General features: G+C 39.7%; 1 protein-coding gene and 1 long non-coding RNA gene across 3 annotated transcripts in view; one reads left to right on the forward strand and one right to left on the reverse strand.

The window, feature by feature from the left end:
• Positions 1-15,867, forward strand: part of trabd2a (TraB domain containing 2A) — a 113,443-nt gene extending 97,576 nt beyond the window's left edge. Inside the window, exons 5-7 of the mRNA XM_034709060.1 lie at positions 1,594-1,684; positions 8,983-9,255; positions 14,368-15,867. Of these exons, the coding sequence (XP_034564951.1) occupies positions 1,594-1,684; positions 8,983-9,255; positions 14,368-14,569 (566 nt within the window). The 3' untranslated portion in view covers positions 14,570-15,867. The remainder of the gene's footprint in view (positions 1-1,593; positions 1,685-8,982; positions 9,256-14,367) is intronic.
• On the reverse strand, positions 8,545-13,283 carry LOC117830791. Of its 2 annotated transcripts, XR_004634846.1 has the most exons (3): positions 13,253-13,283; positions 12,702-12,798; positions 8,545-9,151 (listed from the first exon to the last, which is right to left on the reverse strand). It is a non-coding gene; the product is annotated as an uncharacterized LOC117830791 (long non-coding RNA). The 2 variants fall into 2 exon arrangements; XR_004634845.1 differs by lacking the exon at positions 13,253-13,283 and having other exon boundaries at positions 12,702-12,823.
• Positions 15,868-16,450: the final 583 nt, after the last annotated feature.

Below are 16,450 nucleotides of genomic sequence, written 5' to 3' on the forward strand. Positions count from 1 at the left end.
AAAGCTCAATCAATCCAGATTTGTGATGATCCTCCTCACACTTATTTACCAAATGACTGGCTCAAGAAAAAGAGCTTTTTCAATTCTCTGTTGCTAGACCAAGTCAAATGTTGACTTTGCACTCCTCGGTTCAATCCCCTCAGTCTTTTTCCATGACACACTGGGACAGAGTTTTAGTCCTAGAGATGGGGCAGCATCATGGCACCCATAGTGCATTTAGGTCCGACCCCTCTCCACCGATGGCTCAGGGCCAGATTAAAGTGCCGGGGCTCATTGTTTACACAGCTCTGTGGTGCCACGGCTGAGCAGCCCCAAACAATGAGTCCCTGCTCCCCCTTGTCAGAGTGAGGGGAAGAATGGAGACCTCTTGACATGGCAACCTGAAGCCTCAATGCCCCCACTTTATGTAGTGGAGAGGGTCAGTGTTAGAGAAAGAGAGAAAGAAAAAAGGGGATGGGAGGGCAGGTTAGAGATAAGGGAGGAGGAGAATGGAGAAATAAATTTGGCAAGGGAACAAGGGAACAAGATATGAGGATGGATGATTTTATTGAAAATAGAAGGATAGAGCACATTGTTTGCACAGAAGTAAGAGAAGAGAAGGAGTCAGTAGAGAAAATATAAACAGAAAAAAGCAGTAGATGAAAGAAAGGGAGATATGACGCTTAGAGAAGTTGAGCACTGTGTCGTCTGAAATAAATAGTTTTGAGGGGGAAGATAATCTGAATGAGACAAATTGCATTATTTATTAGCTCACATTTACCAACAGTGCTATCTCTGTAGTGTTATTTTTAATCTGTCATACTTTGGATTGCAAACATTTTTTTGGAAAGTTATGTTATTTACTTTCCTGCCATGGTTGTTAGCACTCTCATGCAGTTTGCATCAAGACTAAAGTCAAAGTAATCAGTCCTCTCCTAAGTCTAAAGAGAAGTTTATCTAAAACTCTAAGTCCCCAACACATCCTTAGTTTTTATTACAAAACAGTAATGTTATTGTTAGCCTGACTTATGCTAAGCTATACTAACCACCCCCCAGCCTCACCTCAGAGGTTAAAATAGAGATATGAGAGTGATATGTCAATCTACTCGTCCTGGCAAAACACATTCAAACATATGACTTAAAACATGTTTGAATGACCTCAGAGAAAAACCTTTCAGACATGTCCATCAGTAGCTTCCCTCAGTACGTCATTTCACTCCTTTGGTTTCTGGTGCACTTTCCTTGGTCAAGTTTTCCTCCTTCTCCCCCAGAAAATCAACTGCATGTGGATGTGTTACATCATGTTACACAATGTTCTCTTGTGTATTTGTTCACTTCCATCATAACACAGGAACAATATGGACAAAGGGAAAACTATGTTCCCTGCTGAGCTCAGTGTGTGTGCGAGGATGTGTGTCAATGTCACAGCACAGGACAACTTCTCTCGTCTCTCTTCTGGTGCCTCTAAAAACTTCATTTATGTCTCTAAATCATTAAAGGACTGTCTGAAACATTACTGTTACTAGAAAAGTGAATTTCCCACATGTCTTTGCTTCTTGAAGCTCATCTGTTGCTGTAAGGGTTGGTAGTCATTACTATTCTCTTTTTTTGCAGGTCATTTTCTCGGCAACAATACAGTGATTGATGTACTTCGTCGCCAGGGATACGAGGTGGAGCACACCCCTGCTGGGCAGCCCATAAACAGGTACATTTATTGCTGAAGTGCTCTGAAACACACCCCCACATAAACACACACACAAATGCACACCTCTGCAACATCATGAAAAATGACCTTGAAAATTTGAATGGCCCCCTCTCATTATGAACTTCGTATTTAAGTACATTACTGCAATTTACTCTCTGGATATAAAGATGTTTTTCTTTCTTTTTTTAATGACTGCATTATAAATGATATTTATTATATATTTTTAAAATTTTAAAGTTTGTATAAACTGCAATAAAAAGGACACTCCTCTGCTCATTTTGCTACACTGGCTTCCAGTTGCAGCTCGCATCAGATACAAAACTCTAATCATGACTTACAAAGCAGTCACCAAAACCGCTCCAGTTTACCTGGAACCCCTCATCCATGTCTACACCCCTTCTTGCCCGCTACACTCAGCCTCAGAAAGGCGCCTTGTGCTTCAAGCACATAAGGCCTCAAAATCACTAGCTTGACACTTCTCTTCTGTTGTCCCTAAATGGTGGATTGAATTGGCCCACTCCATTCGATCTGCAGAGTCCCTCTCTACTTTCAAAAGGCAGCAAATTAATTGCTAATTGACATTTAATTGTTGATGATGATGATGGGAGGTTTTAAATTGTTTGGTTGCTTCATTGTAGATTTTCCTTATTTTACAAAAAAAACCAAAAACTTATTTACTTTAGAGCAGGGGCGTCAAACTCATTTCAGTTCAGGGGCCACATACAGCCCAAGTTGATCTAAAGTGGGCCGGACCAGTAAAATCACAACATAACAACCTATAAATAATGACAACTCTAAATTTTCCCTTTGTTTTAGTGCAAAAAAGTACAAGCACATTCTGAAAATGTTCACATTTAATGAACTATCTTTCTACAAAAACTCTTGTATTTTCTGCCATGAGTCTCATAGTGGGCCAAATATTTAACTCTTTAAGCCCTGAAACCTGCTGCGAACACACCAAACACACAGGTTACCCATTCACCTGACACCGAATGTAATGTTAACTGCAAGAGAAAAGATAGGTTATAATAATGAAGGAGGTAAAGTTGACTATTTAGTGGATCATCTTATAGTGCTCTAAAAAGTCTTGATGAATCTCAACCGGATTATGCAAACAGCAAGTAGCCTAATCTATTCCCTCACTTTAAGAAAAAAGTCCCAGGAAAAAAAGCGTCTTTCAGGTGCGCTCCGTCAACAATATAATTTAATGCGACCCCTAGAGGACAAATCTGAAATCGCAGTTACTTTTATTGAAAAATTGCAGTCTTAATGTCTTCTATGTAACCCTTTCATTTTGCAAAGTTATTCCGCGGGCCGGATTGGAACCTCTGACGGGCCGGTTTTGGCCCGTGGGCCGCATGTTTGACACCCCTGCTTTAGAGCATTGCCTTTACACTGCTTGGCAGTACCTGCACCCAAATTGACTTGAAGCACTTTGTTACTCTTACTGATCTTGTTTCCTCTTGTCTAGATCTTTGCTTGTGTTGTTCTTGTTCTCTTATGTACACTGCTTTGGATAAAAGCGTCTGCTAAATGACATTGTAACATTGTAACAATGTAACATTGTAACAATGTAACAAAGCTTTAGATGCACTTACAACAGGGAAAGGTGTATTGCTGGTGAAGCAGGTTTAGCTACAAAGAGCTTTTTGTTGATTTTTTAACTGGCAAAATTCAAATTTGACAATCACAAATATTAAAAAGCATTAATAAAATCCCCCCAAACCTTAAATTTTTGGTTATACAAGTCTGGGAAAGTGGGATAAAGTACTTGTCTGAAGATCTTTTTACGTTCTGGAAAGTCTGGCCTGAAAAGACTGGTTTGGGACTTTTAGTGTGATAATTTTACAGAAAAAAAAAGAATCAAATACAAAGAGGATATTCAGAGATGTTGGATAAAGAGCCGGGCAGAAAACACTATGTTTCCTTGTACTTTTGGACATTATGATTTCCTCTGAAAACATGACTCTGTAAAACCCAGGCCCATATTTTATCACTTAAACTGGAGTAAGGTTTCCTTCCCGGCCACATTATACTGGGCAACTGCTGCCTCATGGCCCTGACAGGAGTATATATTTCCCTCAACCTTTTCATCGGCTGGATTTGAAATAGGAAATCATTTTCCAAGTAAGCACAACTCCATAGCTGGTCTGTGTTCACTTTCTAGACCCAAAACAGATGTTAAGATGTCTTGCGGCCTTTATGAATAATGTGTCGCTTGCGAATCATCAAAAACTAAATGCAGAAGCTGTCTGTAGAGTGATTCTTCTCATTTGAGTCCTCTCACTCTCCATATGTCTATAAAACACAAATGATGGATTTATCGCCTTATTTTGAAGTTTTTCATAATTTTATATTTTAACAAGCATGATTTACACTGGAGCGTTGACTTCTCTGTTATGAACTGACATGAACCACTAATCTTCTTATCCCATAAGAGGAGCACTTTGGTGTGTGAGTGGTGATCAAAGAGAAGAAAATAAACAGCCAGATTCAGAGCGCTGTTGTTGTTTTTAGTGGATGAAAGGAACTTTAATAGCTTTAAACTTTGAGCACTAAACTAATAAACTCAACTTTTGTACTCTAGCATTATGTCAGTCATTTTTCTATTCTAAATCAGTTTTAACAACACTTAGATTCTGATTAATTTCTTGTGGTGATACCATGCCATTCTGCCATCTGCACACTTACTCTTTGCATGTGTTTATGAATATGCAACACATTTCTCCTAATGAAGACCATTTGGGCCATTGCAGATCAGTTCGCCTTGTCAGCCACCGTAGTGTAAAGGCTTAATTACGTTTTTCCTAATGTATATTAAACCTGTCTTACTACTGTTGCATCAAATCAAAAGCTTCTACTTGTTACGTGACCTGACTTTGATTGACATGCATTGAATTCTTACAAAAGGTCAACAAATATAGTTCTATAAAGGACAATAATTAAAGGTGCATGCAGTCAAAGAGACGATTTCCAAAGGAGTCATCTAAAGCAGATAAATGACACACAAATGCCTTTGTAAAATTTCCTGCAAACAACAATGATTTGCAGCCTACAGTTAATCCTGGCTTCAGGAATCTCAGATTTTAGTTTTGGAAAAGTAAACTCCTCAGTGATGTCTCTTATCTCAGGGCCTTTTAGGTTTTTTTTTTCTGCTGTTTCCACCGTGCAGATTCCACAGCAGATAAATCTGACAAAATCCCCATCGGCCACCTATGAAGAGTTGTTGAAAAGGCCAAACCAAGCAGAGCCCAAACCTCCTGCTGTGAAGCATGTAGTGCAGTCTACCATGGCACAGTGCGGGTCATATCTTACTGCAGATCTGTTTTCTTTCTGTGTGTGAATGAATTGACTTTCACACACAAACTCTGTGTTTGATGCAGGATTATGAGCCTGTCATGAACCTGCTTTTGATGCAATCACTCAAGACTGCTGTCATGGGTCAATCCCTGGAATTTACAAATGGTTTATCTATAAATATCTCTGCTTACCTGCAGAGCTATATCCGGCCTTTTATAAATATAATTACTATCTTTGTGTTCATTTAGGTTTATCCTCAATAATTGTGCTGGTCTGAGTATAAGTGGGTAGGGGTGTAACAGTCCAAAATTACGTTTGCTTCTTGGTAACAAAAACATGCCATTGCCCAACAGCCCCCTCAAAATCTCCTCCCTGGATGGGTCAGAGATTGAGTTTGTTGACTGTTACAAATACCTAGGGATCTGGCTTGACTGCAAACTTTCTTTTGAAGCACACATCAACACACTACTCACTAAGGTCAAATCCCGCATTAGTTTTCTTTATCGCAACAAATCCTCCTTCACACACTCTGCTAAACAGCTTCTGGTTCAGATGACAGTCCTCCCTATTCTTGATTACGGTGACATAGTCTACAAGTCTGCTTCCAACACTCCTTCACAAACTGGATGTCATTTACCAAGCTGCTATCAGTTTTGTCACTGGAGCCCCATTCACCACTCACCACTGTCACCTGTACTCTCAGCTGAACTGGCCCTCACTCCACTCTCACAGACAAACACACTGGTTTCTATTCATTTACAAATCCCTCACTGGTAAAACCCCGTTATATCTACAGTCACTAATCAAACTTCACAGCACAAACCGTAGCCTGCGCTCAAGTAGCCTTATCAAACTCATCCCACCCAAAGCCCAGACCTCCTTTGGTCGCACCTCCTTCCAGTTTTCCGCTGCAAATGACTGGAATCACCTTCAACAATCCCTAAAGCTGACCTCTCTCATTCCACTCGCCACTTTCAAAAAACTAATACACCCCATAATTCAACATCACTGCACTTGCTTTTAAATTGCTTTTAAGTTGTTCACTTCTGTCATATTTTTGTATTGTATTGTTCTGTCTCTAGGTTTTGTTTTGTCTTTATTTATTGTCATGCCACCTGTGTTGCCTACTCGCCCAGGTCGTTATTGCAAATGAGAATTGGTTCTCAATTAACTCACCTGGTTAAATAAAGGTTAAATAAATACATAAATAGTATGAATGTCTTGGATCTGTACACTCTTGATAGGTACATTTTCAGGGTTCCCACGCGTCCTGGAAAAACTGGAAAACCTGGAAAACAGTTGACCAGTTTTCAAGTCCTGGAAAACACCTGGAAAACTGGGAGAAAAAGTCAAATGTCCTGGAAAATCACAGATTATCCTGGAAAATTATTCCAACATGACTGTGTGCGATCTAACAAGGTTTAAAAAAACACATCCCCATTCAACATTTGTGGCCATTTTTGTCATTCAGATCTATTTAGGTCAATTTATGCTCTGATCCTCTGATCATTATTATTATTTATTTATTTCACTAAGGCAGCTTCCAGAGTCCTTTGCTGGATCTTTCATTTTCTTAGCTAATTTTATATTTTTTGAAAAAAGAGAAAGCTGAGATGAGAGTTGCCCATCATTGTTACTTGGTTGCACTTATAAAGTGAAGTGCTGTACATCTGTGGTTGCATTACTCTATATTTTAATTTGCCATCATTTTTAAGCATGTAAGAGATGATTTCATGGATAGCCATAGACTGCACGACTTTCAATGTAGACTTCCACTGAGAGGAACATATTCGACTATTTAGGAACTAAATTTAGACTGTAATACCAGCTCGATCATCACTGAAAATGTCCTTGAAATGTCCTGGAAAATGATCTCTGGAAAAGAGTGGGAACCCTGATTTTTTTGTTTACAGAGATGAAGCAATCTATGCTAACTCTGCCTCTCCTGCTCATCACCTTAACATACACACACACCAATGGTCACAGGTAACCACTGTTTGAGTTCACAGCACAAAAGACTGTATAAAACAAAAAAAAAGGATTCAAGGAAACTACAGTACATGCAGTGTGTGGTGCACTCCCTTGTTGGGACCATTTTAATTACCTTTAGTTCTTCACCCAAATGTTTCTGTACGCATTTGCACCAAATGGAAAGTGCTATACTGAAACCATTCTGAATGAAAACAGGTACCTTTACATCCATAGAAGAGGGTGTAAGCTTGAGAGTAGGTCTCATAAAGTGATTATTTGCTGACCAGCAAGGATGTTACTACAGAGAAAGGGGCTCTTTATCAGTCACATTGTCCTATTTTAACAATTGGAATCCCCTCCCCATGCTCGTTTGTTCCGCAAATGACCAAGACTGTACCTGTCCTTTCCAGGCTGATTGAACACTGTTTTGATGATACATTTACCATTTAAAATCTATCGAATCCATACTGACTAGGGCAAGAAACTGTTCCTCCAATACTGTAGCTTGCCTTTTTGTGGAAAACTGAAGTCATGGTTCAGATGGATTTCCAGCAGTTAATATGATTTATGAATGAGAGTTGCAGCAATGATAAATAAATATGGCGGCTGAGCTTACTTCTGGAGAAATAACTCTAAGATGCACCGGCACAAACTTTGGGCTCATTCTTTGCTTTGCAGATCTTCATTGCTTTTACCCCTCTTTTAATGCTTTATTCTTTTTCACTGCTTGTAGCCCCTTTTTATTCTTTCTTTCCTTTTATATTTTTAATTGTCTTTCTTTCTTGGTCCCTTTGGTCTCAGTTCTTATCTTTGGGTTCTTGGGTTGCCTGTGTTGAATCATTGTTTGGGTCTTTTGAGTTTGTTTTCCTAATGCCTGATTTGAATTCTGTTTAAACTCTGTCTGCTGAAGTACTCTCTGTGCTTGTTTTTATTTATTTATTTATTAGTTTATTTGACAGGGGCCATGCAAAACAAAAACTGTCAAGCCAGAGTTAGCTATAAGCTAATTTTCATCTGTGGTCCCTGGGCAGGAAGATGTAAACAAATGTACAATACAAATGATAAAAAACATACTAGCATTTAAAACAATACATAGACTACTCAACACGGTCCATCACTAATAACGACACATTTAAAATTACATTTCATTGTCTCTAATTTGATGCATTCAGATGAGCACATGATTGTTTTTCCTTGAGCCATAATTTTAGTTTACTTTTAAAAACACTGAGGCTTGTACAGTCTCTAATGTGAGTTGGGATTGAGTTCCATTTTCCTGCTGCTCTGACTGCCATTTGTGAAACACTTAAACCATGTTTTTTTTTTTAAAGGTGCTATATAAAGAAAAGGTATTATTATTACCATGAATAGGGAATGAGATAGAAACCTGCTTCATTTAAATCAAGTCATTGTTGCAGAAACATGCATGGATTGTCCAATTAACTTAATGAATAAAAGGGAACAGGAATTGATCTAGACATAGGGGAATCCTGGTGGTCAGTGTCTTGTCAGCATGGCTAACAGTGCAAAGAGGTCCACAGGTTGACTACATTAACTAAAGCAAAAGATAAGGAGGAAGGGAATCATAATTTATGTTGCAAAATCATTTCTTGAAAAGGGGGAACAACCTCCACAGCAAAGCATTTCAGCATTGTGCATCAAATTAAACAAAGTCATCTCATCTTCCCACCAAGTAAGAGCAAAGTGTTGACAGTGGATTTGATGAAGACTTGGATCTCTTAAGGAGGCTCAATAATGGTATCAATATCAACATCAATAGAAATTGACTAGCCCCCTTTCTGACAATGAGTCATACTTTCATGGACATGGAAAATGCAGCTTTAGTAAGAGAAATCATTTAGAAAAAGATCAGTCTTTTCTAACCTAGTTTTCCCTCAGAGGAAAAGATTGGTCACATCCCTGACATCAATGATCACATAAAGATGTGTAGTTTAAAAGGCACATGCTGTGTTGAGAGTCTCCATCTAACTTTGACTTGAAATATCACCTCTTTTTTTTTATCTTAGGAGATCATCATCCAGATCATCTTTGTCAGACTCAGAGGACCAATACGCTGAGTCCCCTCTCCTGGAGCCTTTCCTCCATGAGCTCCCACACAAAGAGGAGGATCAGGGGCGTCCCCTGGAGGACGATCTGTTACCCCACATGCTTCTGCCGGCAGACAGCCTGGAGCTGCTGGAGAAAGCAGAGAGGAAGATGCTGAAGAAGAAGAGGAGGAACAAGCAGAAGAAACAGCGGCACCGGCATTTTAACGACCTGTGGGTGCGCATCGAGGAGAGGTAAGAACGAGACAAAGCATGGGGTTTGTTACGACTGTAAAACTGCTGGCCTGTCCTAATTGCTGTGAAGACAGGATGGAGAGAAAAGTAGAAGAGCAGAAACATGAGGTCAAAAGTGAGGACAAAAGAAAGAAATATGTCCTCAATAGTTTGAGCTTTGAGAAGACAGACAGACAGGATGTGAGAGGGGAAATTGAAAATGTGTAATGCAGTATCCGCTTGTCTATAGAATAAAACTGACACTTCCTGCTGTGATGCCGCAGGCTCAAACAACCAACATATCAAATCACCTTACTTTTCATGCTGTCTGCACACACTTCAGCACACATACACACACACACCCTGCAGTGTGGTATGGTATGAGTCCTGTCTAGATTTTAGCTGGTATAAGTGTCTTGGATGTGAAAATAACAGCCTGGGAATTCCTACTAAGTATCCGGTTTTGGGCTCACAGTAGCTCCAGGCAGGGACTAACCGGACAACAACAGAAGCTCACCTTTCAGACAAAAACGAGACCTCAGCACAAGGTGTGGTCTGAGGTGAAACTACTCTCTTGTAAGGGGAAATAGTTTAGTTTAATGGATAAGATTCAGAACCTGCTCAGGAAGTAAAAACATTAATTTGACCCTCTATCTAGAGCAGGGGTGTCAAACTCATTTCAGTTCAGGGGCCACACACAGCCCAAATTGATCTGAAGTGGGCCGGACCAGCAAAATCATAACACAATATGTTTGTATGGTCTTTTTTGCCATGATGAGTCTCACAGTGGGCTTTTGCTCTTTAAGCACTGAGACCTGCTGCGAACACACCAAACACACAAGTTATCCATCCACCTGACACCGAATTGAATGTTTACTGCAAAAGAACAGATTACAGACATGCATTATAATAATGAAGAAGGTAAAGTTGACTATTTTGGACTCCTCAGTTCCAGCATGAGCAGTTTGCTTGCTGGACAGTGTTGTATGCAGCGCTGTAGTAGAAGAAAGGTACTTTATTGATCCCCAAGGGGGAAATTTAATTTTTTCACTCGTGCTATATTGGACATGCTACACATACAGTTTTTTTGGTATATACATACAAATGCACACACATGCAGTGAACATGCTTAGGGAGAGATGTCAGAGTGAGGATACTGCCGTCAACCAGCGCACCCCGAGCAGTTGGGGGTTCAGTGCCTTGCTCAAGGGCACCTCGGCAGTGCCCAGGCAAGTGAACCAGCACCTCTCCAGCCACCCGTCCACTTGCCAAACTTCATCCATACTGGGACTCGAACCGGCAACCCTTCGGCAAGCCAAGTCCCTATGAACTGAGCTACTGCCGCCCTGTAGTGCTAGTGTTATTAGTTAGTGGATCATATTATAGTGCCCAAAAAAATCTTTATGAATCTCAAACCGGATTATGCAAACAGCAAGTCATTTATTTTATCACTTTGAGAAAAAACAGTCCTGAAAAAAAAACCGCTTTTCCGCTTCTGGTTCACTCAGTCAGCACCATAGACTGTATACAATATGCTGCTCGACTGCTGTCGAGCTATTGTGATGTAAAGAGGATGGCTGACTAGCCAACAACTACAGTGTTCCCGCCTGTCAGTCAAGTCAGCTGTGCCTCTCATTGGAAGACTCATAATCTCAATATCTTCCAAATTGCTGCATTAGAAAAAAAACTCAACCCCTACAGTGTGTGCCGATAGAGAAATGATCTATCCAGACTTCACTGGTCTTTTGTACCAGGCTGTAAACATGTTTACTTCTACTGTAAAGATCGTCTTGAGCCAGCCTCAAGCGGATCCTCAATGAACTGCAGTTTTTAGCACTTCTACATTGGACTCATATTTTATAGACCAGAGGTTGCCGCCTGATCTCAACTGAATTTTGCAAATAGCAAGGAATCTATCTTCTCACTTTAAGAAAAAAAGCATTGTTCAGATTTTGGTTTACTCCTATGATTTTACGTGACCCCCCCAGAGGACAAATCTGAAATAGTAGTTACTTTCATTGAAAAATTCCAGTTAATGTGTTCTCTGTAATTTCTTCACTTTGCAAAGTGGTTCCGCGGGCCGGATTTGAACCTTTGGCGGGCCGGTTTTGGCCCGCGGGCCGCATGTTTGACACCCCTGATCTAGAGTATCTCAGCAAACATTGACTTAAAGGATTTTTAGCAGAATCAGTCATTGACTTAGCCACATTGTTACACACCCAAGGGCAGTTCAGAGTTGACCTGACTTCCACATCTTTGAACTTGGAGAGGAAATAGGAGCACTTGGAGGAGACGCAGTCACAAGGAGAAAAAGCAAAAGCTAATCAAAAAAGCCTCAGGACCTTTCTGCTGTCATGAGAGGAAAAAAAACAAGGATGTCGCTCTTCTAGGTCCTTTTTAATATATATAGTTTTAAATGTATATTTTACAGCTACGTGATAGAAAAGTCAGCTCAATTAAATAATTAGATCATTATCCCATGTGTCAGATTTTCTTGGACTCTCCAGTTGCTGTAAAAAATGTGAAAATGTTAGCTACATGTGTCATGTTTGGTTGTTCAGGCAGGAAACTAGGACCCAAATTCAGAGGATCTCAGGCAGACAGGTCTTGTGTTCATGTTCAAAACCCCAAAAAGGGAAATGTAAACCCATTTCACAGTGAAACAAAGCAAAGCAGGCAGAGTAACAAGGATGAGGATGTGACTGAACAATGGAAAGGGTTAAGTGTAAACAGAGTCAGGCTGGTAAAGCAGGTTATTGGTGTAGAAGGAGAGAGGGAAAATGGTACATGATAAATGATGTAATATCTCTTTATTTGTTTTAATCTATAATCATACCAATGTTTTGAAAATCGAGATAATGACATGCATGCCATGGTACAATTAATAGTTTTGCTCAGAAAGAATTTCATACAAGATATGGGTAAGTATGTGCAAAATTCAAACTAGTTCTCTGGTCTAAAGCTGGTTTGATTTCTACCCCCATTTGAACATGTCATTTTCATGCACAGTATACACCGTTCCAAATTACTGATGGAGAAAAAACCCCAACCATGTAGCGTCTGTTCTCCCCGTGAACAGAAGTCGTTTGTGGACGTTTGTGTACATTATGTCTGCAGAAATGTTTTCTTTCTTTCTGAGGGACTCTGTATTTTTGAAGTGAGAGGAAGCAGACAGTTTGTGTGCACACGTTACAAAGTGTACACCATGCACGTCTCTGTATATTTTAACTTCTGTAAAAGGTGGAGGAGTGAGACAGGTAGGAGGAGCAGAGGCAACTGGGGCACCCCAGCTCTCTGTTGTGTTATGGCTACAGACTGGTGTGTCACCTGGTGTCCCTACACCTCTGCTGCCCGTCAAAGCCATGATCAACCTGCTTCTTCATTTCTCTTGACACTGACATCTTTGCTTCACTGAGTAGTGATACATAAAAGGATTTAACAAAAGCCGAGAGGAAACAAGAACTTACTTATCTGTGAAGGTTCTCAGTCATCCATGTCATGGTAATTCAAAGCTTGATCCAACAAGGCAACTGGACTTAGTAGAGAACAAAATCCAAAGTCCAACTGAAAAGACACAAAAAACACTATAGATCATTTCACTAGCAAGGACCACGCCACACAAGGATATAAGTTGAACATTTAATGAATTAGTTGTGCGTGGTGTGCCCAGCAGAAGGAGACTCAGGATGGGGGTTCCGTCTCAGCGTTATCCTGCCGGAGCTGATCTTGACCCGGGTTGTACCTGGAAGTAGACAAGGCATAGAAGGAGCGAGCACGAGTTGAGTAGGAGAGGACAAGGAAATAGGTTAAGTGCAGTAGAGTAAGGTTAGGGAGGGTGGGTTGAAGAATCACGGACAAGCAGTTGGAGTAGGCTGGCTACGTTTAAGAAGGCTTGTCAGGTGATTGAGGGTGTGGTTTAGGCTTGGTCCTGCTCCCGAATCTAAGTTAACACCTTAACTTCATTAAGTACAACAGAAAGACACAAACAAGACTCAGGATGAAGGTTCAGTGTACTGACAAAGAGAGGTGAACACAGCGGCTGACAGGGGAATCAACACAGGTGTGGGAAAAGACACAGGTGAAACTAATTAGTGTAATCAAACAGGAGGGCCGCACACAAAAGCAGGAAGTAAAACTAAACCAGACACAAGGAACAAGTACTCCAAAATAAAACAGGAATACATACGCAATGAAAACAAGAACACAAGAACACAAGTCATGAAACACAGGGAATGGCAACTGAAATACACATGGACACATACTGTAGTCAGAGCATCTAACAGCAGAAAAATCAATTGCTGAACTGGGGTAAAAATTTAACACATAAAGGGACAAGAACAAACAACCATTGAAATGTACAGAATAGATCATTTAAGAGAGAGAGAGAAAGAGTGTGGCAAACTTAAGGAATAGGTTGTAACCATGAGCAGATCAATGAGTTGCTCATCCAGGAGTTTTACATTTGTTAAAGCTCTGCTGATTGGTCAGGGCAATGAATTCCTCTGTCTCGAGTTTTTTCCTTTGTGGCATTCACACCATTATTATTTCCAGTGGCCTTCCTGTAAGCCTTCTCTGTGAGTAGTGGATGACATGTGGTTGTGGAGAGAGTCATGCTCGTCTGCTGATTAAACAAATATTTTTATTTAAGCTATGAGAACAGTTCAGTGTCTGAGCTGAGCAGCTACAGAAAGGAATGCAGGAATGCAATTTCAATCCATCAATCAATCAATCAATCTTTATTTGTATAGCGCCAAATCACAACAAACGTTATCTCAAGATGCTTTTACAAACAGAGGAGGTCTAGACCACTCTATGTTAAATTATGAACAGAGACCCAACTTCAAGACAGGGTAAGACTCAGTCTGACCCCACCTTAATCCACCATGAGCATTACCCCCGTTGTCAGGGGGTTTTAACCAATCAGAACACAGTATTTAACACAGCTGTGTGATTATGTGTTGTAATATTTACTCAAGCAGAAAAAGTGTTTATAAAAGGCCTTGTCATTCTTTGTAAGAACCTGATTAAGAGGAATTTTTTTCTCTTTCTTGAAGGAAAATATATATTAAGAATAAAGGTTGACTTTTTTTTCCTCTAATTTGTCTTTTCAATTTTTTCCTCTTTTCTTCTCAGCTCTATGGTCCAGTCCCCGCCTCCCCCGCTGGTCCGCATCATAAATGGTTACATCACAGTACAGCCACCTGACAGAGTCCACAACCCCCACAACTACCATCACACATCTTCAGCATCGACCACCTCCTCATCCTCTCTGTCTTTAGTCATCGTCCTCTGCGCAGTGCTGACAATCCAGACATGGACTTCATTCCTCTGGTAGATCACTGATTGGACCTCTAGTAAGAGTCAGCCTGATTGAATATGAACTCTCACATATGGTTCAATCTACCGGCTCGGTGAGGCTGCAGAAGAGAGCGGTGTCTCTCAGAGACTGTGCAGAAATAAAAAGCATGGAGAAAGGATGTGAAATCAGTCTTAGCTGTCGGGTAACACTACACTCCATGGATGTTAGCTCACATAAAGTTTGTGTTGCTGGGACTGAACGGTGAATTATGTCAGTAGAGCACATCTTTTACAAATTGAGGCCTCAGTGAGCATGTGAAGGCATAAGGTTTCAGGTTTTGTGCAAAAACTTCAGGCAAAAGTGCATAAAAAGCAGCTGGAAAGTCAAGTGACAGCTTACATACAGAAGTATTATAAAACATCTCACTGATTTAACACAACATAACAGCTCCCTAATGAACTACAGTGTTATAATACACTCATCATTCAACATGCAGTACCTCTTAGAATAAAGGAACTCACTGAAGGGACTTTTAGGTAAAAGAACATTGTTATAAAAACTATTACTAATTATCAAATACCTTCAGTTTTTATGGCTGAAACTATTTGTATAAGTGTGTGTGTGTGTGTATGACAGAGTGTGTTTGTGTGAGAGAGAGAAACAAAGTCTATCAGCTCTTAAACCCTCGGGCCTTGCAAACAAAGGACTCTAATTTATTCTTCTATAGAAGAATACTCTACAAAGTCGTACTGTGGGGGAAATTGTACATATTGTTTCAAAAATAATAGAGATGTATTTTAGAATTATAAAAAATAAAAATTATCAAAAGTGTTGTTGTTGATTATATAAATAGATATGCAGTATATTTTTGAAAAGGAAATCAGGAACTAACCACATAGCCTGTGTGTCATGTGTCTCACTGAAATGAAAGGGACATGCGATGGTATTGTACTTTATGTATCAGTGTTATCACTTTGCTTTGCTGTATGTGTCTACTGTGAGGATTCATGTTTTTGTTTTCACATAGAGATGTTGTTTTGGTGTTTAATTTATTTAACTACTATAGTTTTGCTGTAGGCCACATAAAACATTCCCCGTGTTGTTTTTTTTAATATTCCTTGAATTCACTATGATGTCCACATGTGTTATTTTCAAGTGTTTTTGCCAATGCATATGATTATAATAGTAATAATAAAATATTCAATCACCACACAAGGATGTCTGCACAGATAGAAAACATACAGCAGAGGGCAAATTGTCTTTCACATTTCACTTATGGCATGAAATGATTGTAATAGTATTACCATGACAACAATAAAATATTTATCTAGATTAAAATCTGATTCCAATGTGCTTCATGACTTCAGAGTACATCATTAAGACCTACTCTTCAGGCTCAGCTTTTGATTTAAATAATTGATATCTGCATGCATTGCTACACATTTATCTTGTGCACACAGGATACATTCTTTGTTGGGGGGTTTTGTTCGCCCTTGTGTATGGTCAGTGTGCTGAACCAGGCAAGAACATTAACTGTTGGCTCTTAAATGCCATTTATTTTCATAAAAACAGATCCACATTAGTTTTCTGACAGCCACCTTTGGGCAGCAAATGCATTTAAATAATCTGTTTATTATTTGATTTGTTGGTTCTCTTACAAATACAATACATTTACCAAAAAATAATATATTTAATTGGAAAAAAAGGTACTCTTCTTTGTAATCTGTGCTTTTATTTGAATCTAGGTTTAGATGACCCTGTAGCTCACACCAAGATGGGGGGCAAAAACATTAAACGCACCTTTCCCAAAGACATTTTGTTTAAGGACACATGATGTGTCCGTGTGACCAAATGTTTCAACCACTGTACATTTCAGGAGTCCACAGAGAACATACATATGAAGACAGTTCATGTCAT

Source organism: Notolabrus celidotus, chromosome 19 (genome assembly GCF_009762535.1).
Source record: "Notolabrus celidotus isolate fNotCel1 chromosome 19, fNotCel1.pri, whole genome shotgun sequence".
Lineage (NCBI taxonomy): Eukaryota > Metazoa > Chordata > Actinopteri > Labriformes > Labridae > Notolabrus > Notolabrus celidotus.